The 25,905-nt window shown below is 54.5% G+C and overlaps 1 protein-coding gene across 1 annotated transcript; it reads left to right on the forward strand.

Annotated features, from left to right (window-relative positions):
* The first annotated feature begins 5,830 nt into the window (after window positions 1-5,830).
* Window positions 5,831-21,987, forward strand: YTHDF1 (YTH N6-methyladenosine RNA binding protein F1). Its single transcript, XM_012772938.3, has 5 exons — window positions 5,831-6,143; window positions 6,302-6,326; window positions 7,312-7,391; window positions 14,400-15,920; window positions 20,700-21,987. Exons 1-5 carry the CDS (start codon window positions 6,117-6,119, stop codon window positions 20,724-20,726), a joined length of 1,680 nt encoding a protein of 559 aa, XP_012628392.1. The 5' UTR covers window positions 5,831-6,116; the 3' UTR covers window positions 20,727-21,987.
* The last annotated feature ends 3,918 nt before the right edge of the window (window positions 21,988-25,905 follow it).

The raw sequence follows: 25,905 nt of genomic DNA on the forward strand, positions 1-25,905 counted from the left end.
GGCAGAGATCGGACCCGGATGGCCAGTCCTGGAATACGTCCAGCTAGCCTGGCTCGGGCTCCTGGATCCTGGGCCCTCCCTGGGACAGCGAGGGCAGGCACAGTCTGCCATCAGATGCCCCGGGTGGGGGAGTGTCCAGGGGTTGCTGCTTTCTGGAAGGGGCCGAGCAGGGTCACATGTGCTCTGCAGCCAGAGCAGGTCACGGGGCGGCAGGGGCCGCTGTGAGGGAGGGCGGTGGTGGGGGCCGCAGGTCCTGCTCCCCTGCACGGAGTGGGCAGTGTCTCTCGGAACAAGGGGGAGGGAGCTGGCACGAAGCCCCTCCCTAGGCATCCTCCCCGGGACCTGGGGGTGGGGGCAGGGGCGGTGTCTGATGTCTGATGGCAGATCATTGCTGCCCAAGTCAGGATGGACAAGCACGGTGGGGGGGGGGCAGCACCCCCTTGCAGGGGTGCTCTGGCTGCACAGGTGCCCAGTGCTGGCCAGGCAGGTCACCTGGGCCTTCTCTAAGCCTTGGGGCTGGAAGAGGCCTCTGCAGGTCTAGGAACTTGTGCTCAGGCCACGAATATCTACCCCTGAGTGTCTCCTCCCTCCCCTCCCCTCCTCTCCCTCCCCTTCCCCTCCTCTCCCCTCCCTCCCCTTCCACTCTCTCCCCTCTCCTCCCTTCCCCTCCCCTCCCACTCCCTCCCTTCTATTTCCTCCCCTTTTCTCCCAAGTTTCACAGAAAACAAACTGACAAGAGGCAGGCTAGTGGGAGGAAAAGGCATGTGCATTTATTAACATAAGGGCCACAGGAGAGTGAGCACCCAGTGACCCAGTGGGGCACAGGTGCTCAGACACCCTTCCTCGTGGGGAGGAGCAAGGTTGAGGTTCTTCCCAACAGCCATGAAGGATTATTAGGGAGAACAAATGGACTGGACAAAAACTACTTGTCAGTGGTTCTCTGGAACTCTGAGCCCTAGAAGCAGGTTCGCTATCTAGTGGAAACGTCCTCGGGGGTGGCTGCAGGGCTCAGGGGAGGATGCTGAGGTCTCAGGGAGGGGTGGGGCCTGTCTTAAGGTAGATGCTGCTGGCACCTGCCAACCTTCAAGGGCTTTCCATTTAAAATGGGCAGTGTACCAGGGTGCCACATTTGGGGAGCACCGGCCACGGGGCAAACACCTGGGCATGTGTCATTCTCCAGGCTGAGGCCGTGGTGGGCATTGGCTCCCGGTGGGAAAGAGCTAGAGGAGCCACCAGCAGAGTCGCCTGAGCTGGACGCTAACCTGGGCGTGGGACTCAGTCAGGACGGTCACTGTTCCTGAGTGCAGCGGTCTGGACCCCACCTTCAGTGGGGTTTGTTAATCTGATTACTTCCTGGGCGTGCCCGGCCTGGGCAGAAAGCCTGGCTCCTGCCTGCCCCTTCCCACAGCCCCACGCCCGGTGAAGCTGAGCTGAGAGGCTGCCTGGGGCCAGCGACGACCGAAGGCACCTGGGGATGGGGAGGGTGGGCAGCACGGCCCTCTGTTCCCACAGTCCTGCAGAGCCCAGCAGCCACCGCCAGCCCTGCTGCCTGGAAACAGGAGAGGCCCCATCTCTGCCCCAGATTCCAGCCTGGGAATCCAGGAGATTGTTGGGTCTGGCTTCAGGAAGGGCTGAATCAGGGTGCTCTTGGCCACAGGGAGGACTCTGGAGAGGGAAACAGGAGCAGGCTCTGGGGCAGATCTGACGGTGCACACCCCAACGCCACGGGGCAGAGTTGGAGGGGTGCAAACCTCACTAAGTGTCCGGCACACAGGGAGGCCTCGGCTCACCGGAGAAGAAAGGCTGCCCTGGAGGCCAGTTGAACAAGCAGGTCACCAACCTGCCCCAGGGGACTCAGGGTCCTCTGTCTGTGGGGCTGGACGTGTGTGTTAGTTGAAGCCTATGGGATACAGAGGACCAGGCTCCAGTGTCCCTGCCTGGGGTCTGAACTTGGGTGTCCAGGACGTGAGCCACCAGCCACGTGTGTCTGTTGAATTTAATGAAAATTAAACAAAATTGAAAATGCAGCTCCTCAATTTCACGTGTTCAATAGCTACGTGTGACTGGTGCTCACCGCATTGGACGGTGCCACCTAGAAGTTAAAGAAGGCCCGGCAGGTGATGGCCACCACACCTGTGGGGTGAGCACCTCTGGCACTCCCTTCCCAGCTGCTCCTCAGCTGGGGAAATCGAGGCAAGCGGGTGGTGGGGCTGGGGGACACGTCAGCCCCAGGCTCCTAACTCCTGGCTCAGAGCTCCCTCTGCCGATGGAAGGAGACAGCACAGGCGTAAATGTAGCAACCTAGTGTCCCAGTGGTGCCTGTAGTGAGCACAAGATTCCAGGGAGCCACAGGAGGCTGCAGAGACTAGGAGCAGCTGAGGGAACGGCAGGTGTGGGGGCGTGTCAGGTGTCTGCGAGGGTCTGCCTTCTGACCACCCAAGGGAGCGTGACCTTAAACAGCAAATAAAAACACAGGAGGGAGGCCCAGCGGACAGGTCAAGAGAGGCGGTGGCGGGAAGGAAAGGTGCAGAGCTGTGCTCCTGCGTTTTGAACAAGGGCTCTGAGTGTTCATCGTGCCCTGCTGGGACCACCTGGCTGACAGCGGCCCTCCGGTTGCCAGGTGAGGCCTTTCCTCCCCAGAGCAGAACTGCAGGTGCCTCGGGCAGCAGCCTGCATTGCTAGGTTGACGAGGGTCGAGCCACCTGGGGTGGGGCAGTGTTGCAAGAGCCACATGGTCCCTGCAAGCCCTTCAATCCCCGGGGCTGCATCAGCGGGTGAGGCCAAGGCTTTGTAGCAGACCCTCGGGAGACGCCAGCCCGCACCTGTCCTTACTGTGGTGTGAGAAGGCGCCCCTGGAGTTGAGACAGCCGACTGCGATGCCTGCAGGGAGCTGAGGCCTGCAGACAAGCAGCCCTGGGGCCAGCACGTGGGTGTACCACCCACACTGGGCTGCTGACCCCTCTTGGAAGTTGTGCAAGGGGCAAAGCCTCGGCGGGGCAAGTGCCAGGGCTCAGCTGTGGCCTCAAAACCCCTGGGCCACCTGGAGAAGTTGCCACAGCCCTCTGACCCATTTCTGCCCACAACATGAGTTGCTGCCTGTTCCTTGTGAGGGAGAAACAGCTGGCCCTGACACCTGGGTGCTGGGTGACCTCCCTTTCCCAGGCCAGGAGCTCCAGCCCAGGCTGGGGCATGGATGTAGGCCTGGGACGTTGAGTCAGAGTCCGTCACAAATGTCCAGCGTCCAGGCGACCAAAGGTCCCCCCACACACATCTGGTGTTGAGGTGGCAATGCACCCCACCTGCCAGGACTATGTTTCAACTACAGAAAGGCTCTGAAGTGCGGGGCCCGTGGCCCCGTGCCCACACCCACCCGGCTGCTCCTGCAGGCTGCAACAGCGCAGGGGCCAGGCAGGCAGGGCAGCAGCAGAGCCTGTTGGTAGCAGCACACACCTCAAGGCCGGCTCTAGCACCGTTCTGAAGCACCAAGCTAGGTGGTCAGTGTCGTTCAGGGGCCCATGGCCCCTGGATCTCCTTGTCTTGCATTAGCTGGGCAGAGGGTGCAGATGTGGCCCCCGTGGTTGCAGGCAGCTGGGCCCTGGTCTCCTGGGACCCCTTCCTGGGTCCTCAGGTTTGGCCAAGGTAAAGGCTTTCCCTGGGGCTCTCAGCCTCTCCTGTGAGTGCCACAGCTGGGGCGCTTCTGTCCCCTGCCAACCCAGACTCCGCTGCCCCCACTCTGGGCAGCTCTTGCTCTCCCTGCCTGTCAGGATGAGCACGGAGCCGCCTGGATTTTAGGGCTGGCAGGGCGGCAGCCTGGGGTGGGCCCGGGTGGTGACTACTGGATCCCACCTGTGGGGGCCAGGCTGGTGTGACGGCACCTCCTCAGGCCTCATGCTGTTCACATCTGTGAGTAGGACCCATGCAACCCAGGACTCTTCCTCTCCAGAATCTACTTATTGGCATTACTGTAGACACCCCATCAGTGAGCCCAGTAGTGGGCTGGAAAGTGGCCCCCCAAATTCACATCCACCCAGTGAATGTGACCTTACTTGGAAATAGGGTCTTTGCAAGCATCATCACATCAAGATGAGGTTATCCTGGCCTGGGCAAGCCCTAAGTCCAGTGGCAGCGTCCTTATCAGAAGGGACACGAAGGCAAAGTGGAAAAGGCATGAGCAGAGGAAGGTGGGGATGGCCAGCCACCACCTGAGGCTGGAGGCAGGAAGGGTCCCACACCTGGATTCCAGCCCAGTGATGCTGATCTCAGGACTTGGAGAGAACAAATTTCCATCGTTTTGAGCCACACCCAGGGCTCTGACTCCAGTGCACAGCTGTCTCAGAAGTCACCTAAGCTTTCAGGGGCCACTTCCTGCAAGATGAACGTGGCCTCTGTGACTGCTTGGGCGTTTGTGGGTGGAGCGTTTATGGAACTGGGCCTGGTGTGCAGTGCTGCGTGCACACTGTTGTCTCTCATGTCCATCCTTCCAGAGGGGGGTCATCACCCCACACAACAGAGGAGGGAAGGAGGCTGGGGGTGTGGGTCAAATGAGCCATAACTGGCTCTTCAGCTCCAAACCCCACTGGGCACCATCCTGCCGGAGAGGTGTGAGCTGGGGGAGAAAGGCAGGGGCTGAGTGTCCTCTCTGACCTCCCAGACAGGCACAGCTGCCCAGCCCTTCTCCGCCCTTGAGGGGTAGGTACACAGCCCCTGCCAGAGTGTCCCAGACTCATCTCACAGAGGCAGGGGTAGGGCTCTCGGCCGGCCAAGGGGACTTCTGGCCTTTGCTTAGGGACGGACGGCCCATTCCTGGCTGCAACCTCGTGCAGAGAGCGCCCGCTGGTTGTGTGCTGAGCCCTCCTCCTCAGGAACTCGGCAGCCAGTGCGATTCTACTCGTCTGCTACCCTGCTGGGCACACACCGTTCATTTTTGGACCTACCTCAAACGCATAGACTTCTTCTTGGCATGCGCTGCCCATGGCCCAAGCATATCAAAGTCCCAGTGGGCCCAGATTTGTCGTTGGGGCGTTAGAAGTCCCTCCCGGCCCTGAGCCAGAGGAAACGCCCAGCCTGCTTTCCCCACTTGAGGCAGGTAGGGCCCTGGGAGCCAGCAATGAGCGACCTGGAGCAGGTCCTCCCCAGGGCTGAGCGGCTGCCAGTGCCGCTTCCCCTCACCTGCAGTGGCGCCGGTCCACCTGATGCCCAGGCTTGGAGTGTGTCCTGGGCTCACCGCGGCCCCTGCTGCCGCCGTCCGCCCGCTCAGTGCCTCCGCCCGGGCCCGCCGTGGGAAAACTGCCCGAAGCCCGACACCCACCCTGAGCCGCAGTGCGGGGAGCTCGGCGGGGCGGCCCCAGGCGGGGAGCCTGCGACCGGGCTGCGGGCACGAGCCGGCTCTCTTCGCGCGGCGGGGCCGGGAGGGCCGCAGTCCCCGGCTGAGGCCGAGGTCGCCTGGCCCCGCGCGCGGAGACGGGGAGCAGGACGAGATCGGAGACGACCCGGCGGCCGAGGAGGCCGTCCCCGAGCAGTCGTCGGGGGCGCGGGGACACCTGCCGGGCTCGGGCTCTGGGGCTGGCGCGTGAGAGGCTGCGGCCGGGCACGGGGCTGGGGGGCTGGGGACGGGCGCGCACTTGGCGGCGCCCCTGGCCGCTTCCCGCTCGGACCCTCGGCGCCGCCGGACACGCCCCACGTGACTTCCCAGGCTCGGCCCTCCCCCCGCAGCGGCCCAGGCCCGGCCGCGCGCGAGTGGGACCCGGGCGCGAAATCCTTCCCGCAGGGGGCAGCGCGCAGGCGCGGTGCGTGGCGTCCCGGCGTCGTTCCCGGCCTGCCCCGCGCGCGCTGACGTCGCGCAGCCTCTTCCCCTCCGCCGCCGCTGCCGCTGCCGCCGCCGCCGCCGCCGCCGCCATTGGAGTCGGTGCCTCCTCAGCGCGTCTGTGTCCGCGTCCCGGCTCGCCGCTGCCGCCCGCCTGCGCCCCGCGCGCTCTGCAGCCGCCGCCTGGCCAGCGCCCGGGAACTGGGCGGCGGGGTCCGGGGCCGCGCGAGCGGAGGTGACAGGCCCGGCCTCGCGGGGAGGCCCGAGCCGGCGGGCGCCTCGGCCCCGCGCCGCGCCGCGCCGTTCATGAAGCATGTCGGCCACCAGCGTGGACCCCCAGGTAGCGGGGCCGGGCGCGGGCCGGGCGGGGTCTCGGGACCGTGGGCCGGGCCGGGGGCGCGTGTGAGCGCGCCGCCCGCCGCGGGTGCTCTGGTCGGTAACTTTGTGTTTCCTCCCCCGGTGCGTGCGGCTCCCGCGTCTCGGCCCGCGGCGGTGCAGCGAACAAAAGGACAGGATAACAAAGGTGAGCGCGGCCGCACTCCGGGCGGGAGGGCTGGCTGGAGGGCGCGGGGAAGGCCGCGTCTGGAGCGGAACCTCGCTAGCTCCGCGGCTACGGGACGTGAGGCGGGAGGTTTGACGCTTCCGGGAGGTTTGACAGGTCGCAGACAGGGCCCTCAAGGAGAAAGAACTAGACGGGCGCTCGGGGTGGTGCTGGCCCTTCTCCGCAGCCAAGGGCCTGGACTGGATGGGGCGGGGAGGAGGCAGGGACGGCCCGGTGGACGCGGGGGACAGGGCCACAGGGCTGCCCGACCCGGCTCCTGCCGCCCCGGAATGCTGCTCGCCGGGAGAGGCCGCTGGGCCCCGCATCCCAGCTGCACCGGGTAGTTACAGCCCTGTTTTCTGAGTCTGTCATTTCTTGTGGTATTTGGACTTGGGGTAAACCCCCTAAGCTCACTCCGGGAGTGACTCTTCATGTTTACTTGGAAGACTGTTACCTCCGGTGTAACTAAGCACGGTGCATGATGTTTTTAAGATTGGAGAAGGCCCGGTGCTTTATTTGCCCTTCTTTTTCTAGCCGAGCGCTGTAACAGTGCAAGGGATGAGCCGCAAAAGGTCGCTCCTCAGCCCTTCCTAGCCATCACCCGGCCTCGGTTCTCCACACGTGTTTGGGCTTTCGGAGGCTCCACCCTCCCTCTGCAGCAAGTACATCTTAGACCGTGTCGATTTCACCACAGTTACGACTTCCTTGCGTTGTTTGGGGCTATACTTTGTCAATATCTCACCAAATTGTGATTATATCACTATTAAAAATGTAGCCTAGTTTATTGAGAGTTCTGCATCAGCATTCTGATTAGTTTGTAAACATCTGTTCTGTACTGATTGTGCCCATTTTAAAATAAAAGCACAAGTTTTACTAGAAATGGATGGAAGTAGACTTTACTTTGATTTCCATGCTTAAAAGTGATGTTTAGATTTGAAGGTAATATTTTGCCAACTTCTTGTTCTAGTACAAAATGGTTCTTTGCATCAGAAGGATACAGTCCATGATAATGACTTTGAGCCCTACCTTTCTGGACAGTCAAACCAGGTGAGTTTATTTTGTTAGCATATTTTATTTTTAAATTGGTTTTATTTGTTTCGTAACACACGTTTACTATCACATTCTGATTTTTAAGTCATTCTAAACAACCAAGAAGCAGACTGTAAAGTGTTAGAAGTGGTAGAGCTAGCGAACTTGCTTTGGAAACTTGCCTCTTGTTAAATTTGGGCATGAGTGTGATGAAGACGGCTTTCTTTCGGGAGGAAGTAACATCCCACGGGCTGGATGCAGACACTTCTGTTTGGCTCCAGTCTTTGTGGGTCAGTGATGTGGTACCTTTGGCAGAGTGGAGGTATGCTGTTTTTCTGAATCTTTATGGGGTGTTATTTTTAGATCTGTGTGATTGGAATTCTGGTCTGGGAGAGCAGCTGAGAGCTGGACTGTGGAGCCAGATGCCCTGGGTTTGAGTCTTAACTCCACCACTCACTGACTGACTGTGTGACCTGTATCAGGTGGCTTGCCTTCTCTGTGCCTCAGTTTCCTTTTCTGTGAAACACAGATAGTAGTAATTTTCTAGAATGGTTGGGAGGATGACCTTGGATGGTGCACATAAGGCACTTGCCCACAAAGTACCAGTACAGGGTCCAGTGGGTTGACAGTTCTGTTTTCTTGGGCAATTCAGGGTTTCTCTGACTTGGCACTAGGCACATTTTGGACCAGAACATTCTTTGTTTTGGTGTTGTCCTGTGCATTGTAGGGTGTTTAGCAGCTGCCTTCACCTCCACCCACTAGAGATCATTTACAACTCACTGTCCGCACTCCCATGCCCAGTTGTGGCTACCAAAGATGTCTTGGCAGATGTTTCCTGGGGAACAAAATTGCTCTGATTAAAACCACTGGGCTATTTGGTTTAGGACTTTAGGTTTGACCATAGTATCTGCCACCTTAGAAATGTGCCAGGCATATTCACCTGCTCTCTGGTGGAACTAATCTGCCATTTCCTTGCTTGTCTGCTAAGTTTTCTACATCTCTTAGAACTTCTTGGAACTTCTCTCCATCCTTCCTTCTAATGCACTTGGTAGGTCAGCAGCTTAGAGCCCAAGAACCCCTGTGCACACAGAGCCCCCCCAACCTCCCAGGCTCTTAGTCACCCTCTGAAAATAAGCCCCTCCTCCGGGCAGGACAAGGCCTTGCTGAATGGACTTGGTAATGGCAGGAAATTAAATGGACCTATTTTTTTTTTATTTTTTTTATTTTTTGAGACAGTCTCACTTTGTTGCCAAGGCTAGAGTGAGTGCTGTGGCGTCAGCCTAGCTCACAGCAACCTCAAACTCCTGGACTCAGGCAATCCTGCCTCAGCCTCCCAAGTAGCTGGGACCACAGGCATGTGCCACCATGCCTGGCTGATATTTTTTTTCTACGTACATTAATTGGCCAATTAATTTCTTTCTATTTATAGTAGAGATGGGGTCTCGCTCTTGCTCAGGCTGGTTTCAAACTCCTGACCTTGAGAAATCTGCCTGCCTTGGCCTCCCAGAGTGCTAGGATTACAGGCATGAGCCACCACGCCCTGCCTGGACCTATTTTTTTAAATGTCTTATTTTCTACTTACATGATGTTAATGCTCCAGCCATATTATATACTTAATTTTAACCAAGAAAGGGGGAGGGCAGTGGCTTCAGTACACTCAAAATGTGTTTTTATAATGTAGGAGCTTTTGTGTTACATGGGAGGATTTCTTTTAAAGTGGAATATGTTAATTTTTGATGTCAGTGGGTAGTCTTATTTCTGTTTCACCCTTGGGGAAACCATGGGGTAAGACCATTGATTGAATGGCTTTAAAATGGCCTTTAGTTTGTAAAGATGTGCATTTTTCAGCAAGATGATTTAATTGGCACATTATGTAAGAGTAAATTCATGCTCATGATTGATTGATTGATTGATAGTAGGTTTCCCCAAAATACCAGCTGAAGTGGACAGTAGAAAGCATGCAGTGTGGGAGAGATCTCCAATTTTCATTTTCCTGATCCTTTTATTCATAGATGAGGGACATGAGGCCCAGAGAGGCCATTGTTAGCCCAGGTCATGAAGCTCGAATGTGGCACAGGGCTCACTGATTGAGGGGAGTGTTTTTTTCTCCCCCCCCCCCCCAGCATTCACCAGACGGTGCCTTTTTGTCTTTGTGCTACTCGTTTCTTCATATAGGGCCATGATGTCATTTTACCTCTTTGCCTTCAATTCTCCTTGTTTTACTGTTTCAGCCATGAGTCATTTGGGAATTGCTATTACTGTATTTTTCTATGTTTAGATATGTTTTGACACATAAATACTTACCATTGTGTTTCCGTTGCCTACAGTATTCAGTAGGCGCCTGCTGTTCAGATTTGTAGCCCAGGAGCAATAGGCTGTACCACACAGCCTAGGCACGCAGTTGGCTTTACCATCCAGGTCTGTGTAAGTAAACGCCAGTGTTCACACAGTGATGAAATTGCCTGGTGACACATTTCTCAGAAAGTGTCCCTGTGCTTAAGCAGCTCATGACTGCTTGGTTGTCAACACACTCAATTGCCCAATTATATGTAATAGAAACAGAAAGTAGCGAAACTAAACTTTTTTGCTTTTCTTCTTTAATAATTCAGTTGTGTTGTAAGTGTGATATGAAACATTTGCTTTCTAACACAGTTTCATGAGTTTTCCTGTTTGGGGTTCCCATGCTGATCATTTGTAATTAGTTGAAGTCTGTTTCAAGTTCAGGGTGCCCTAGAGCTTCAGCGTGGCCTCACTTGAGAGCCTCCGTGGCATGTCCTCCCTCAAGTGTTCGTTGTGTGGTTCGGGTGACATTTGTGCCTCTCTGCTTTCTCTGCAAGCAGCTGCTGGCCTTGAGAGTTACAGCTTCACTGTGTGTTACTGTTGGGGTTTTCAAATGACCTAGGGATAATAATCACTGATTATTTAAATTTTCTGTTGACTCATTTGATTGATTGACAAGGTCTTGTTTTGTTGCCCAGGCTAGGATGCAGTGACCTGATCATAGCTCACTGGGCTCCAGCAATCTTCCTGTCTCATCCCCCTGGCTAGCTGGGATTACAGGAGTGCACCACCATGCCCAGCTAATTTTTTTAAGTGTTTTGTAGAGATAGGTTTTTGCTATGTTGACCAGGGTGGCCTTGAACTCCAGGCCTCAAGTGATTCTCCTACCTTGCTTCCCAAAATGCTGGGATTACAGGTGTGAGCCACCATGCCCGGCCTAAAATTTCTTGAATGTTTTTGTTTGGAGTGTCTGTTTATCAGCTTTGAGTTCACAAGGAATAGCGTTAAGAATCCAAAGTTGTGTTTGCCTTTGTCAGCAGGTTCTAGTTTTGTGAGTCCCTAATTGTGCCAGAGGGGCCACATTGAGCAGTCGGGACTATGGGAGTGTTCAGCAATCTTCTGAGGAGGCTGTTGTGTAGTAGCAGGGGAATGCTTCTACCTGCATTGTCCTTAAAAGGGTTTGTTCTGTGCCGCTCCTTTTACCAGAAGCAAAAGACACTTACTCAGAGGTATTAATGTATTAGGAACAGGCTTTGGATTTGTTTTTGTAACTTTAGTGTGTGCAGCTATGTTGCTGATAAATAAACTTTCACATTCATAGCTTTTTCCCCGTGGAGCTGTGGGGCCGAAGAACGTTTAGGTTGCAGCACATCTCGACTGTGAGCTCCACACTGCGCTTGCCTGTGCAGGAGGCAGAGGGAGGCTGCAGGCTCTGAAGGAGGCTCACTGTGTCAACCGTGTGTGCCCAGCACACGTCTGGAGTAAATCGTCGTAAGATTAGACCAGAACCGTCATCCCTACGCACTGTAGAGTGTGACCAGGGAAGGCATGGAGGGCAGCCTGCAGCCTGAGGTTTAGCTTGTACAAAAAGATTCTTGGTTTCTTGTGTACAGAATGACTTATTTCAAATAGCTTTACAAATTAACTTGCTTTATGTTTAGAGTTTTGAAGGAAATGTGGCAGATATAGTAGAAATTGAGTGGTCGACAAGATCAAAGTAAAAATTGGAATTGGACCCCTAGTGCCTCAGGGCTGTGTCACCCAGCGAGTGTGGGATGCATCAGGAGGGTGTGGGGCTGCCGGCAGAGCTGGCCTAGAGTGGGGTTCTCCTTCCATGGCGCGTGGCTCCGTGAATGGCAGTGCTGGATGGGGATCTGGCAGAGGGAGGGTTGCTAGTCAGCGTCGGGACAACTGCTGGTAAGCCTGCAGCCCTTTGTCAGAGAACACTTAGTAACTTACAACTTTTTTAGCTAGGAATTTGAAATTAGGAATCTTTTTTTTCCCCTTTGTTATATGAACTTCAGTGTTTAAAAAAGATCTGTCGTCCAAATATTTTCATGGTTTTTCAGTGAGCTGTGACTCCACTGTGGCTTGTTTCACAGGGCCCACCCCATGTGGCAGCTCGGGAAGAGGACAGGGTAAGGCTGCTCAAGGCTGCTGCCACGCAGGTTGCCCGGCCACTTCTTTCCCCAGCCCCTGGGCGCCTCACTGCCTCAGTCTTGCTGTGTGTGCGCATGCACAGGAATGCCTGTGCGAGTATTCTTACTTGAACTTGTGCGGTCTGTTGTCCTTGGCGGGGCTGGTTTCTCAGGGTAAAGATAGCTAAAATCTTTGTGTCAGAATCAGAAAGGAGCAGGAATTCCAGTATCAGGGAAGGGCTCACTTGCCAGGTTTTGGCTGAACCCACATTACTGGGGAGGAGGGACTTAGAGGGGATGGGAGGGGCTGCTTCCTCTCTCCCAGCAATTGCTTTGGCAGGAAGCACAGCAGGTAGAGCGGGAAGCTTGATGGGTTTGCACAGCGCCACGTCTGTGTGACCCGAGTGCTGGATTTATCTGTTTAATATTCAAATGGATTTTCAGGGATATTAAATGTTTAACGTAATGTGTATTTTCTCATGTTATGTTCTGTTTTAGGTGAGGCTCTCGTCAGAAGTTGCCCTGGGCATCTCTGTGGCCTCACCTCTGTTGCTCTGGTTGGTTTTGTGGCCCTTTAGCCATGAGGTGGTCTCTTCTTCCATCTGCCCTTTCCACATGTGTGGGGTGTGTTGATGTGACCAGAAGGCTGCTAAGGAGAGGGTCTAGCTGGTGGGAGGGGGAGGGCTGGCCTCCCTGTGGAAGGACTGTCCCGTTGTCCTGATGTCTGTGAGTGCAGCTGCAGCCACTGCCTCCCAGTGCCTGACCTGCCCACACCTCCCTGTCAGTTTGCTCTCCCTCCTGCCTGGCCCTGAGGGACGGCTACTTCGAGGGCAGGGTTGTGGAGGCCCGTCCACGGGAACGGTTGCAGCAGAGGGGCCAGGGTCCTTGACATCTGTTGTCATGCTGGTGTGCCCAGGCTTTCTCGAATACAGCATATCAGTGGCTCCCATTTGTCTTTGACCCCAAGAATCTCAAAGATTCTGTTACAGGGACACAGTTGTTCTGTGTTGTAAAAGGTGATTCTGAAGTTGTCTGCTGGCAAGTGGAGCATTCCCCAGAGAGGGAATTAGGAAGGGATCTGGTTCCCAGAGCCCCAGGAATTTGAGGGTAGGTCCAGGAGGCAGGAAGCAGCAGTGGGGCTGCTGGGTCACCACAGTCTGTGGCATTGGCTGGTGTTGAGCGGGGCGCTCTGAGGACCAGCAGTGACTACGGGGAGAGTTGTTTCCTGTCAGCAGAGAAGCGGATCTGCCACACCGTCTGGGGTGCCAAACCTGCCTCACTGCCCCTGACTGGCTGTCAGTACCCAGGACACCACTGTCCTTTGCAGTGTGGTCTTTGACCACACGTGGGGTAAACATGGGAGGGCAGCGGGTCTTGCTAGAAGAAGCTGTAGGTCGGAAGAGGAGGTCTCTAGTAGAGCTTTCTTTATGTAGAACGTTCTGGTTACTTAGGGGACTTGAGGAAAGGGATTAGGGGAACTATTTAAAAATGAGAAAATCCCACTCTATTTTCCTTAATGGCATTTCTGCATGCTTAGATGGACTCCCCTGGCAGGAGCCTTGGCCACTCCTCTGCCCCACACAGACACGCACGGCTTTCATGCTCGGCAGGAAGCCATCTGGAGTTGCCTCAGGCGGTGGTGTAGGTGTGGGTGCCAATTCTGACCAGACCCTTGGGTGAGTCTCCCTCCAAGGGGACACCTTCAGGGACCCATGTGATGAGGCACTCATTTCCTCTGCCAGGCCTTGCCTCATGGTCCAGGCACTTCAAAACCCCTCTCTGAGGTTCCAGCCTTTGTATAAAGGTTATGTTCTCAGTAAGGCAGCCCAGGTGAATTGGCATCCAAAGTGCAGGCTCCTCTGCACCCAGAGAGCAGAGCTCCCACACTTGGGGTGCCTGCCCTTGGTTAAGGAGCTGGAGTAGCAGGGCCTCTGTGCTGCCAGGCCCGCTTTGGGAGCCCAGGCTATGTCCAGGAATCCGTTGGAGTGGGAGAGGGCAGGACCTTCTTGGATGCAGAGAAGGTGCGTGGATGGGGCCTGAGGACAGCTGCCCCGAGGCCTGGGTGTGGGGGATGAGTTCCAGGAGGGTGCCAAGGCCCAGGGCTGGGTGAGTCATGCAATCAGCGAGTTGAGATCAGTTTGCCTGAGCAGCCTCACGGCCCTGGACACCCTGGCTTGCTGTTGGAAACATCTCGCTGCCTTTTAAAGCTGTTTTGTGCTCTGCTGTGCTGTCAGTATCCGCCCTAAGCCTTGTTGCCGGCAGGAAGAACAGGGCTTCCTTCCTGACTCTGGCTCCCTTTAAATGCTTCACCTCTGGAAGGTAAAGGCAGAGGGAGGGTTGTGGCTTGGCTCAGTCTGTAACTTAGCTCAGATCCTTCACATGATGCTTTGTGTTTTGAGAGTAAGGTCTGGATTGTGTTCGTTATTAACTTCTCTCGGTCTTGACTTTGTCCTCGTGTTGGTGACCTTAGCATTCCTTCTGGAAGGAATAGTCCAATGCTGTGTAAGTCTTGCTTGTGCTTAGCCTGTGCCAAGTGAGAAGTGGTTGGCATTGCAGTGTCTCCGTGTGCTGTGAACACAGTCTGACTTGTCCCTGTTTGTCTCTGCAGAGCAACAGCTACCCCTCGATGAGCGACCCCTACCTGTCCAGCTACTACCCACCATCCATCGGATTTCCTTACTCCCTCAACGAGGCCCCGTGGTCCACGGCGGGGGACCCTCCAATTCCATACCTCACCACCTACGGACAGCTCAGTAACGGAGACCATCATTTTATGCACGATGCTGTTTTTGGGCAGCCCGGGGGTCTGGGGAACAACATCTATCAGCATAGGTTTAATTTTTTCCCTGAAAACCCTGCGTTCTCAGCATGGGGCACAAGTGGGTCTCAAGGGCAGCAGACGCAGAGCTCCGCATACGGGAGCAGCTACACTTACCCGCCAAGCTCCCTGGGTGGCACAGTGGTCGACGGGCAGACGGGCTTTCACAGCGACACCCTCAGCAAGGCCCCCGGGATGAACAGCCTGGAGCAGGGCATGGTCGGCCTGAAGATCGGGGAGGTCAGCACCTCTGCAGTCAAGACCGTGGGCTCTGTCGTCAGCAGCGTGGCGCTGACTGGTGTTCTTTCCAGCAGTGGTGGGACAAATGTGAGCATGCCGGTTTCTAAGCCGACCTCCTGGGCTGCCATCGCCAGCAAGCCTGCGAAACCACAGCCCAAAATGAAGGCCAAGAGCGGGCCTGTGATGGGGAGTGCACTGCCCCCTCCACCTATAAAGCATAACATGGACATTGGCACCTGGGATAACAAGGGGCCCATGCCCAAGGCCCCAGCCCCACAGCAGGCACCGTCCCCACAGTCTGTCCCGCAGCCCCAGCAGGTGGCTCAGCCGCTCCCAGCTCAGCCTCCCCCTTTGGCCCAGCCACAATATCAGAGCCCTCAGCAGCCCCCACAAACCCGCTGGGTTGCCCCTCGCAACAGAAACGCAGCATTTGGGCAGAGTGCAGTGGCTGGCAGTGATAGTAACTCTCCCGGAAATGCCCAGCCTAACTCTGCCCCCAGTGTAGACTCCCACCCCGTCCTTGAAAAACTGAAAGCCGCCCACTGCTACAATCCTAAAGAGTTTGATTGGAATCTGAAAAGCGGGCGTGTGTTCATCATAAAGAGCTACTCCGAGGATGACATCCACCGTTCCATCAAGTACTCCATCTGGTGTAGCACAGAACATGGCAACAAGCGCTTAGACAGCGCTTTCCGCTCCATGAGCAGCAAGGGGCCCGTCTACCTGCTCTTCAGCGTCAACGGGAGTGGGCATTTCTGTGGGGTGGCCGAGATGAAGTCCCCAGTGGACTACGGCACCAGTGCTGGGGTCTGGTCTCAGGACAAGTGGAAGGGGAAGTTTGACGTGAAGTGGATTTTTGTCAAGGACGTGCCCAACAGCCAGCTCCGGCACATCAGACTAGAGAACAACGACAACAAACCGGTCACAAACTCGCGAGACACGCAGGAGGTGCCCTTAGACAAAGCCAAACAAGTGCTGAAGATCATCGCTTCCTACAAGCACACGACCTCCATCTTCGACGACTTTTCTCACTACGAGAAGCGCCAGGAGGAGGAGGAGGTGGTGCGCAAGGTGGGTCTGGCTGCCCAGGTCCTGCGGTGGGCGGCCACATCGCTCAGGCTCTCCCCATTGAGGTCACTGGGAGTGACTTGTGCTTTCAGGTGAAAGTCTCCAAATAACTTTTGACCATATCCCAGTTTCTAAGGAACGTGATACCTGGCATCACAGCGCATCCATGGGGCGCAGAGCCTGCTGCAGGCAGTGGCCTAGGCGCGAGGCCCTCTCACTGAGGCTGGTGCTTTGCAGGGCATTGCCCCTCGTGGTCAGGAGGCTCTGGTCTCTGATGTAGAGATTGTTTTTCTTTTGAAAACCTAACATCCTGTGGTTTTTGGAGATGTGATCAGTCTGACCAGGTAGTAAAGAAAATGCTGGGGATGAGTAGTTTGGAATCCAGACATTTTATGATAAATGAACACACATATTTAGATCCAGTAGCAGCAAACCTTTGATTTGGTCTTTTGGCGATGGTCTCATTTCCTGCCACACTTTAGCAGAACTGGAGTCTGAGCTGTCCTTTCGCAATGGAGTTGAGTGTCTCCTCTTCAGAAGAGTTGGGCTCAGGGGGCTGTAAACTGGCACCAGAAATGGGAAAACAAGGACACTAACATACGTCATAAAGCTCCCTTTATGTGAGAGGGTCTTCTGAGAGTCTCTCCTTTTTTGGTGTTGTCCTTTCTTTCATAAAATGTCAGTTGGTAACAGGTGGGTTTTGGCCAGGCGCGGTGGCTCACGCCTGTAATCCTAGCGCTCTGGGAGGCCGAGGCGGGCGGATTGCTCGAGGTCAGGAGTTTGAAACCAGCCTGAGCAAGAGTGAGACCCCGTCTTTACTCTAAATAGAACGAAGTTAATTGGCCATCTAATATATATAGAAAAAATTAGCTGGGCATGGCAGCGCATGCCTGTAGTCCCAGCTACTTGGGAGGCCGAGGCAGAAGGATTGCTTGAGCCCAGGAGTTTGAGGTTGTTGTGAGCTAGGCTGACGCCATGGCACTCACTCTAATCTGGGCAACAAAGTGAGACTCTGTCTCAAAATAAACAAAAACAGGTGGGTTTTCAGTCGTTTTTTCAGTCCTCTTTACTACAGGAGTTAGTCGTCCGTGACATCAGATGTCCTGAAGTGTTTTGAGCAGAAGGGCGTGCACGTCGGGTATACAGTTGTGCTACCAGCAGTCTTACCCGTATTACAAACAACTCAGGATTTGCAAAAACGTTGAGAAAGTGTTGGTCCCTCTTTCACTCTTATGAAGAAAAGAGGATGTCATTTATTTCCAGTTACTGAAATTCTGTATTTTAGATCTTCCAGACATAAAATACTGAATTGCAGAATTTGCAGGGATAGAATAGAGATAATTGCTAATGAAACTTTATTTTCTTGGCTGGCTTTAAGCTGGCAACAGGCTGGGTCACACGTGTGTGTACATGTGCAAATGTGCAGTTTTTCTTCTTAAACCCAGTTATACTCGGGTTTTCCTGAGTGCACTGGGTCCTGAAGGTTTGTTATGAGCTTAGGGAGAAAATTCTAGTGTCTTAAAACTTGCATTATAGGCCGGGCGCAGTGCCTCACGCCTGTAATCCTAGCACTCTGGAAAGGCCGAGGTGGGCGGATTGCTTGAGATAAGGAGTTCAAAACCAGCCTGAGCAAGAGTGAGACCCCGTCTCTACTAAAAATAGAAAGAAATTAATTGGCCAACTAAAATTATATATAGAAAAAATTAGCCGGGCATGGTGGCACATGCCTGTAGTCCCAGCTACTTGGGAGGCTGAGGCAGGAGGATTGCTTGAGCCCAGGAGTTTGAGGTTGCTGTGAGCTAGGCTGACGCCACAGCATTCACTGTAGCCTGGGCAACAAAGTGAGACTGTCTCAAAAAAAAAAAGAGAAAAAACCAAACTTGCATTATAGCCGCTCAATCCTAGGACACCATTTTTGTGTCAGGTCTTGGGTTGAGGTTCTGGCAAGTGACCTGCACCTGGGGTCTGGGGTGTTCCTTGTACCCCTTGGAATGCTCCCGGGGAAGCCGACAGGGATGCAGGGTGAAGCTTCCTAGGAAGGGGGACCCCAGCCCCAAAAGCTCTTGGCTCAGGAGCGTCAATGTTGTGTTATAATTTGTGTTGTTGAAAGTGACCAAGGACAGCCCTGACGTGCTTGCTGGGCAGCACAGAGAGGTGGGTCTGATTGGTTCTCAGCTGGATGGCCTGGCCGGCCATGCCGGGACTATACAGGGTGCTCTGGTCTCCGCTCTTCACTGGCCGGGTGGTCAGTGTGTTCGCGAGTGGGTCTGAGGAGTTGTGGAGTTGAGACTCCTGATTTCCAGCGGGGAGTTGGGGTAGTTGGGAGAGTGAAGCGTGCCGAGTAGAGAGCAGCGTGGTTGACCTGAAGCCGAGCTTGCTGGGGAGGCCCCAGTGGTTTCCTGGAGGTTCTCTGGACCTCTGTGACAGACCCGCCTTTGGTTCCTCATGTGTCATTAGACGCTGTTGCTTTCAAATGCTCATAATTTTAAGAATCTAGTGTTTTAGAAGTAAAATATGGTTAACATTTTGCAGATTGTCATCCAGCTATGAATTTGGAGACACTGATTTCTTAGGAGAGCAATAGCTTTTATTAAAGGCAGCCGTGCTGGACCAAGTCCTAGATTGATTTTTTTTTAAATCTTACACAGTCACTGTGTAGGGTGCTTGAGACAGTGGAAGGTGTGAGTGCTCCAGGCAGGGTGCGTCTCTGCTCTGGCCCTGGCCGTAGGTGTCCTGATCCCTGGGTTGTCCCTGTGTGAACACAGCCCAACCCAGCAGAGTGACTGTTCGACTTTGGAAACTGGGTAAAGGGGAGAGAATTCTAAGCGCCTGGGCCTTTGTTGGTGAGATTCCTCTACAACAGTGGTCCCCAGCCTTTTGGCACCAGGGACCAGTTTCATGGAAGACAATTTTTCCATGGACGGGGGGTGGGGAGGTGGTGTGGGGCTCAGGCGGAGATACTCTGCCCATTCCCTGACCGGCCACGGACTGGTACTGGGCTGAGGCCAAGGGTTGGGGACTGCAGCTCTAAAGTATGAGCTGTACTCTCAACTGTTTTGAGAAATTTTATGAGTAATAGTACTTTTTTTTAAAGAGCACATGGTGAACTTTGTAGCAGCTTATAAAGGTTAAAGGGAGACAGGACCCTGAGAAGTTTCCCTCCTGAATGGCTTTAACCATTCAGGAGGGAATGGTTTGGAATGGTTGGAATGGTTTGTAGCAGCTGTTTGACTCAAAAGAGAGATTGGCATCTTTTTAGGAATAGCAATACTTCTTTTTTTTTTTTTTTTTTTTTTTTTGAGACAGAGTCACACTCTGTTGCCCAGGCTAGAGTGAGTGCCGTGGCGTCAGCCTAGCTCACAGCAACTTCAAATTCCTGGGCTCCAGCAATCCTGCTGCCTCAGCTTCCCGAGTAGCTGGGACTACAGGCCTGCGCCACCATGCCCGGCTAATTTTTTCTCTATATATTAGTTGGCCTCTATATATTAATTTCTTTCTATTTGTAGTAGAGACAGGGTCTCGCTCTTGCTTAGGCTGGTTTCGAACTCCTGACCTCGAGCAATCTGCCTGCCTTGGCCTCTCAGAGTGCTAGATTACAGGTGTGAGCCACCGCACCCGGCCAATACCTCTTTTTAAATGATACTTTATAAAAGAGAATTTTTAAGGGAATGCAAAATATCCAGTTTTTAATTTTTCCAGTTTTACCTTTTAGGGTAGGGAGGAAAGGTCGATTTTTAGAGCTGTGGTTGTCTGCCCATCGCTTTAAATACTCTGGAGCCTTCTCAGGACTGGGGAGAAGCCCCCACTGTTGAGAAGCCCACCCTGGGTACCGGGGCATGTTCCACGTACAGCACTGTGCAAGGTGTGGGTGAAGTTGTCTGACTGACCTGAAGGCACTCGTTGGTTTTAGCAAAGAGGGTTCGTTCAGATGCTGGGTATCTGCCCCGCAGTGTTCTCACTAGTTTGAGTCTCTCTAGAGAAAGGGCAGGAGGAGGATGGGTGTGCCCGGGACACTTCTTTACCAGGCGGTGCAGTGTGTGCTCCTTGATGGAACGTTTCCACGTTCAGTTGCCACACTGTGAGGACAGACTGGAGTGGCCTCTAGACCCTACTGATTAAAAGCCAGGCAGACAAACATGGGAGAAGATTCAGCTGTAAGTCCCAAACTCGTGTGTCACACATACTCTGGAAAAGGTTATTCTCTTTACGGAAGTGGAAGATAAATGTGGCCAGGACACCTGACCTTGTGTAAGACCATCTACGGGGCCGTGGTTCTCTGTTTGGTGTCAGCGCAGAGGAGGGTGGTGGGAGGGCCTGAGCTGGTCTCAGTGATGCAGAACTCGCTCTCTAGCCTGTGGGGAGGACTTCACTGTCCTCCAGGCCACTGAGAGGTTAAAGTGAGATAAAATACAGCAGAGCAGCTCCCTGTACCCAGCACACGTGAGTGCCTGGTGCATACAGACAGTTTCACGTCTAGTGTTTCCCATGCAGAGTGATGGTGGCACGGGAGGGCAAGCCAGGGACAGGCAGCAAGGTCTGCAGCACACGGGTGACCCATGCGACTCCAGCCCTCGATGCTTTTCTGCTTGTAGTGAGGGCTCTGGGGTGGGATTGGGACCAAATGCCATGCCCCGCGTGTGGATGGTCCCCACGGCCCCGTCTGTGTGCTGGTGTGGTCTGGGTGGCTGAGCAGGGAGCGCTGCGGCTGCAGGCACCTTGGGCGCGCTCCTGGGAGGGGTCCATCTGGTTCCGTCTGTTAAACTCTTTCCCTCTCTCTTACAGGAACGGCAGAATCGAAACAAACAATAAAGACAAGCTGGTTTCTTATTTGTTCTAACATTGGACTTTGAAAAACAGTTTTAAAAACGTGTGCTTGGTCAGCTCCAGCATGTTGTCCTGTGCAGAGGTTGAGTGTTGCATCTTTTACCTTCTTTGTAGTTTATTTTTGCCCAGATGAATCTGCGTTCGTTTGTATTTTTTCTATGTATTATGATATTGTAGAACTCACTAATAAAGGAGTATTTTTTTTGTCAGCTTATCAATCAGACTGACCTAATGGGAAATATAAATATCCTTAAAAACAAAGCAAAACAAAAATCTAATATATCCCAAAGATTTTTTTTTATTTTGGCAGAAATTATGTTCTTACGTCCACAGTCATTTACTCTCTCTCGATGAGCCCCGTACTTCTCACCCTTTCTTGCTCATGCAAACGTAAGAAACCATGAGTTGTTTTGACCTGTTAAAATCTCTTGAAGTACTGAAATCAAAAGGTTAGTGATCACCTTGTCCAGTTGGTTTGCCATTTTTATTATCTGTTATGTCTGAAATGCTAATCTGCCCATTTGATTTTTCTACTAGACAGGTAAATTTTAATTTTTTGAATCTGGTGGGCACATTTTGTTTCCGTGGAAAGCCTGTGGCCCACACCCTGCTGCTGCTGCGTCCCGCGCTGCCCTGCGCCGGAGCCGCCTGGTGCTGGTGGGGTCCGCCGTGCGGGTCGGAAGGAGTGTGAGGTCTGGTTCAGTGTTCAGGGTTCCTCGTTGTTTGCAGATCGTTTTAATTTCCCGTCCTTCAGCTGAGAATCCTAGTGCCATTTTCACACCAGGAATGCTGCACTTTACATGTAGGGTCTGGTGGGACGGAGTGTGACGGATGATGCTGCCGATTGTAAATTTCACCATGCGTGTCTAATTCCTTTTCCTGTTGAATGGGTAAAAACAAAACAAAAAAAACCTTTTAGAAAATGCTGTCAGTGTTTTGTGGAATGAGGGACTGTTGAAGAAACCACCACTGGAGTTTGAGTTGAAGCATGAACATGGTGCTCATGCCCGACGCTGCAGCGCCCACCCGCACGTGCCCGTCGTAGAGCAGCTTCGTCCTAGAGCAGACGCCTTCCGAACCGCGTGCTCCAAAAGACCCTCCGAGTTAGAGTGTAAGCTGTACCATTTAGACTTGTATTTAGAGCGTATCACTTCCTCTGAACTGTCGCTGCCTGTATGGAGTCGCGGACGACATCGGGTGACTGTCCTCTAGGAGATACGAGCCTTAATAAACACCTGTTTAGCCAGTCTGTGTTGCTTCACTCTCACCCCTACTTGATGGGTCAATGTGTTTTGGGTTTTTGTGAACTGCAAAGCCGTTAAAGGAGTCACTATCAAAAAAAGCCTGCGTGTTTCTGGAGGCCTGGGGTCTTCGTCCTTTTGTTGCTGGTGGAGTGAGTTAATAAAGACTAAACCGCATGCAGCTGCACTCACGACTCGTCATAATGTGCAGACGTGCGGTGAGTGGAGACCCGTTCGCCCCCTCCTTCCTGGATGGGCCCCTCCTGTCCCCCGTCCGCCCGTCAGTGCCTCTCGTTCGATACCATTTCACATTGCTGGCACCAGTGCATCCCCTCTAAGTAATTCACACCCATCAACGAGAGTTTAATGTTCAGTTTATTTTCCTTTTGAGGTAAGATTTACAAACAGTGAAATGCACGAACCTTAGGTGCACATCTGCAGAGTTGTCACATCTGTGACAAGTGTGAGATAATGTGGAAGGGACCAGTGTCACATCGTCCTAGATGGTTCTCTCTCACCCTTTCCCAGGCAGTCACCGCCTCCGCCAGAAGCTATTACTATTGGTGCAGGAAGATGACAAGGACAGGAAACGAGCCTATACTCTGCAGGTCAGTCGGGTGCGACGTTCTTATTACCTGCATCTCCAAGTTGCTTGTGTAATTTTACTTCAGAAAGTGCGTTTGAAGCCATGAGTGGTTAATTCCTTCGTGTTTGTGCCATTTTCTTACATGTGTGCCATCACTGGGCTCCTTTAAAGTTTAATTCCTGTCTGTTAGGGTGGTAGGCCAAGAGGTGGGCTGGGAGGTAGCTTGTGGTGCAACAGGGCACTTTGCCTTTTGTTCCTGTCTGCCCTGGGAGGCGGTGGAAGGCATGGGTGGTGTCGGCTGGTCGCCGCAGTGCAGGAACTGCCCAAGAGGACTCAGGCTAACGGTCACTGACTGGCCTGTGTCAAGAATGAACAGTGAGTGCAGCCTGAGTGTCACACGCCCTGAAGGCGTCCTACACACAGGAGGGATTGGTGGCTGCCCCTCTGCCCACACGAGACACTGGGGAGCAGGCGTCAGGTCTGGGTTGATGTGGGGCCAACTCACACTTGTTCCTGGCACTCTGTGATGCCTGCTCTCAGCTGTGTACCTGGGAGGAAGTGGTCCCTGGGCGCCACCTGGATGTTCCTATAGGAGACATGTGGGGTGGGAGGGGCTGCCACAAGCCAAGGGGCACCTGGAGCCAGAGAAGCTTGACAAAACAGGAAGGACCCTCCCCTGGGATCGCAGGTTTGTGATGTGACAGCTGGAGGGCGTCATGTTTGCTTCCTGAAGAGCTGTGGATTCTCAGTGTTTCCTGCCTTTGCCTCCCAAAAGCCAACCCAATAGCTTTTTCCCTCTGCCCCTCCCAAAAGCACCCCATGTTAGGATTTCTACGTTTCATGGTGAATTCTAATGGGAAAAGCCTTTAGTTGGATTTGCCATGTGAGGTACCTCTGGCTCTAGAAGTTTCTTTGGAGGGCCTGGTAGCTGAGGTTCGAGCGGAGCATCCTGTGGCTCTGTGGCCAGCTGACTCTGCGGGTTGCTCCTGTGCTGGGTGCCGAGTGGTCCGACTGGGGGTGGTGTGGACGAGACGTGAGGCTGGCAGTGCTGCTCGGTGGCCCCAGCCATCCAGGGTGGACTCACTCTTCTGTGCTCTGAAAGGACAGAACTAACTCTGGCCAGACACCAGCTCTGAGCCACGGCTGTGAGAAAGAAGCCAGCCCCTGCTGCTCCCAGGCCGGAGCTGTCTTGCCGCTGTGACTTTGGGTCACCAGACCTCATCCCAGAACCCCTAGTGAGCTGTGGGGGGCGGTCTGGGCACGGCGGAGACCCTCCCTCACGGCAGCATGAGGCAGACGTGCTGTCCTCACTGAGGCCATGCGCCTGCTCCTGGTTTGCTCACGACCGAGCCGCTTCTGAGGTTGGCTCGACCCACTGCTCATTGAAACCAGCATGTTAGAAAAGCCAGTCGACAGCGATGGGACATCACATGTTCAACATGACTTTCGTCTGCGACCACACGTGGTGCATATGCTACTGAGCTGACACAACACAAGGGTCTCCCACAACTCATCCATGTTCCTACAAACAGCACCAAAAAGAGGACCCACTTGCTTGTGAGCAGTTGTGTGATCCTGTGATGTGGAGGTCTCTGACCCTCCCCTGGTGTGTAGTTGTGTGTTCCCATGGTGTGCAGTTGTGTGATCCTGTAGTGTGAGCGTCTCTGTGCCTCTTCTGATGTGTAGTTGTGTGTTCCCGTGGTGTGGAAGTCTGTGTGCCCTCCCATGCTGTGTAGTTGTGTGTTCATGTGGTGTGGAGGTCTGTGTGCCCTCCCGTGCTGTGTAGTTGTGTGTTCCCGTGGTGTGGAGGTCTGTGTGCCCTCCCATGCTGTGTAGTTGTGTGTTCATGTGGTGTGGAGGTCTGTGTGCCCTCCTGTGCTGTGTAGTTGTGTGTTCCCGTGGTGTGGAGGTCTGTGTGCCCTCCCGTGCTGTGTAGTTGTGTGTTCCCGTGGTGTGGAGGTCTGTGTGCCCTCCCATGCTGTGTAGTGTGTTCCCCTGGAGTGGAGGCCTCTGTCCCTCCCCTGGTGGTCATGTTCGGGCAGGCTACATGTGTGTGCTTTCCCACTCAGCCTGGCTGTCGGCCTGGGTGCAGTCAGGGTTGTTCTCTGCCTGTGGCACTCGCAGGTCATGCTGACGTGCAGCCAGACTTGTGGAGTCGCATGTTGAGTGGGCCCTGGGCCATGGCTTCTGGTCTGTGGCCAGTGGAAAGTCCCCCCCACCCCCCCGGCCTGCTGGCCTCCCCATGGTGTCAGTGTCAGGGGTCATCCCAGAGGACTTCTGCAGCAAGGCCCCGTCCCCTCTGGGTTGGGGGGTAAGGCTGGCCGGGGTCTTTGTGGTCATACGCTCTTCCCAGTGTCCAGGGCACCTAATCAGAGAGTGACCAACTGTTGCCAACGTGTGGATGGAGCCCAGGCACCTCGGTGTCTTGGTCACTCCCTATTCCCTCCAGCCCAGGCCTCGGGGAGGGCCAGCGTTACAAGATCAGGGCTTTGCCTGTTCGAAGCCACATCCCTTCACATGCATGCCATGTCTCTGAAGATGACGGGGCAGCTGATGCTCCCTGACTTCCTCGGAGGAGGCGAGGCGTGGTGATTACTGATGCAGAACCGAGCGGGGCTTCCTGGGCTGCTGGTGGGCTCTGGTACTGCTGGCCGTGGCAGTGGGCCGTGGCAGCATTGCTGGCGGGTTGCGTGAAGGATCTCCTCTGGGGTGGGGCTGCCAGGCGGTGCTGGGCTGCTGTGGCCCACAGCACCGTTTCTGACCAGACCACGGGGTCAGGGGCACAGAGGTGATAAGGCTCCTTGGGAGGCTTTGGCTGCTGGGAGCATGTCCCCTTGGCCCTGCTGCCAGGTCGGAGAGTGGGGACTTTCTGTGGAGGGAGCTGCCTCTCCAGGGCAGGGTCCTGCCAGGCCCAGGCCCGAGTTCAGATTTGCAGGGTCCCCAGTGTGGCCACGCTGGGGTGCAGGGTGTCTCGCCGGCGGTGGTGCTGCCTGGTGCAGCCCCTGTCCCTGTGGAAGGCGTGAAGCGGCTGGGGTGGGGGCAGGTCCCAAGCCCAGCCCTGCAGATCCGGCTTCTGCAAACTCCTCCACCCCCTGCCGCTGCTCCAAGTGCCCTCCTCAGCCTGGTGGGGAGGTCCCCTGGGGTCTGACCCCTAGCCCGGCCATCCTCTTATCACCTCACCTCAAGTTGTCCTAATTTGACAACTAAGGAGCCTCAACACACAAGTTGCAGGATAAAGGGGACGCCGGGGGTCACTGGGGCGTGGCAGGGTCTGAGGAGGGGCTACACCAGCAGGGGGCCCTTGTCATTGCTGAGGGGAGCATTCCCAACATGGGTG

The sequence above is a fragment of the Microcebus murinus genome, chromosome 16, assembly GCF_040939455.1.
Source record: "Microcebus murinus isolate Inina chromosome 16, M.murinus_Inina_mat1.0, whole genome shotgun sequence".
Lineage (NCBI taxonomy): Eukaryota > Metazoa > Chordata > Mammalia > Primates > Cheirogaleidae > Microcebus > Microcebus murinus.

What these genes read in the sequence shown, in the direction of transcription:
- YTHDF1 (XM_012772938.3), top strand. Translation starts at nt 6,117, where the DNA reads ATGTCGGCCACCAGCGTGGACCCCCAG. An exon ending in CCACCAGCGTGGACCCCCAG is followed by an intron (nt 6,144 to 6,301) that starts GTAGCGGGGCCG and finishes GCGGCGGTGCAG; the next exon opens with CGAACAAAAGGACAGGATAA. An exon ending in TTTCTGGACAGTCAAACCAG is followed by an intron (nt 7,392 to 14,399) that starts GTGAGTTTATTT and finishes TTGTCTCTGCAG; the next exon opens with AGCAACAGCTACCCCTCGAT.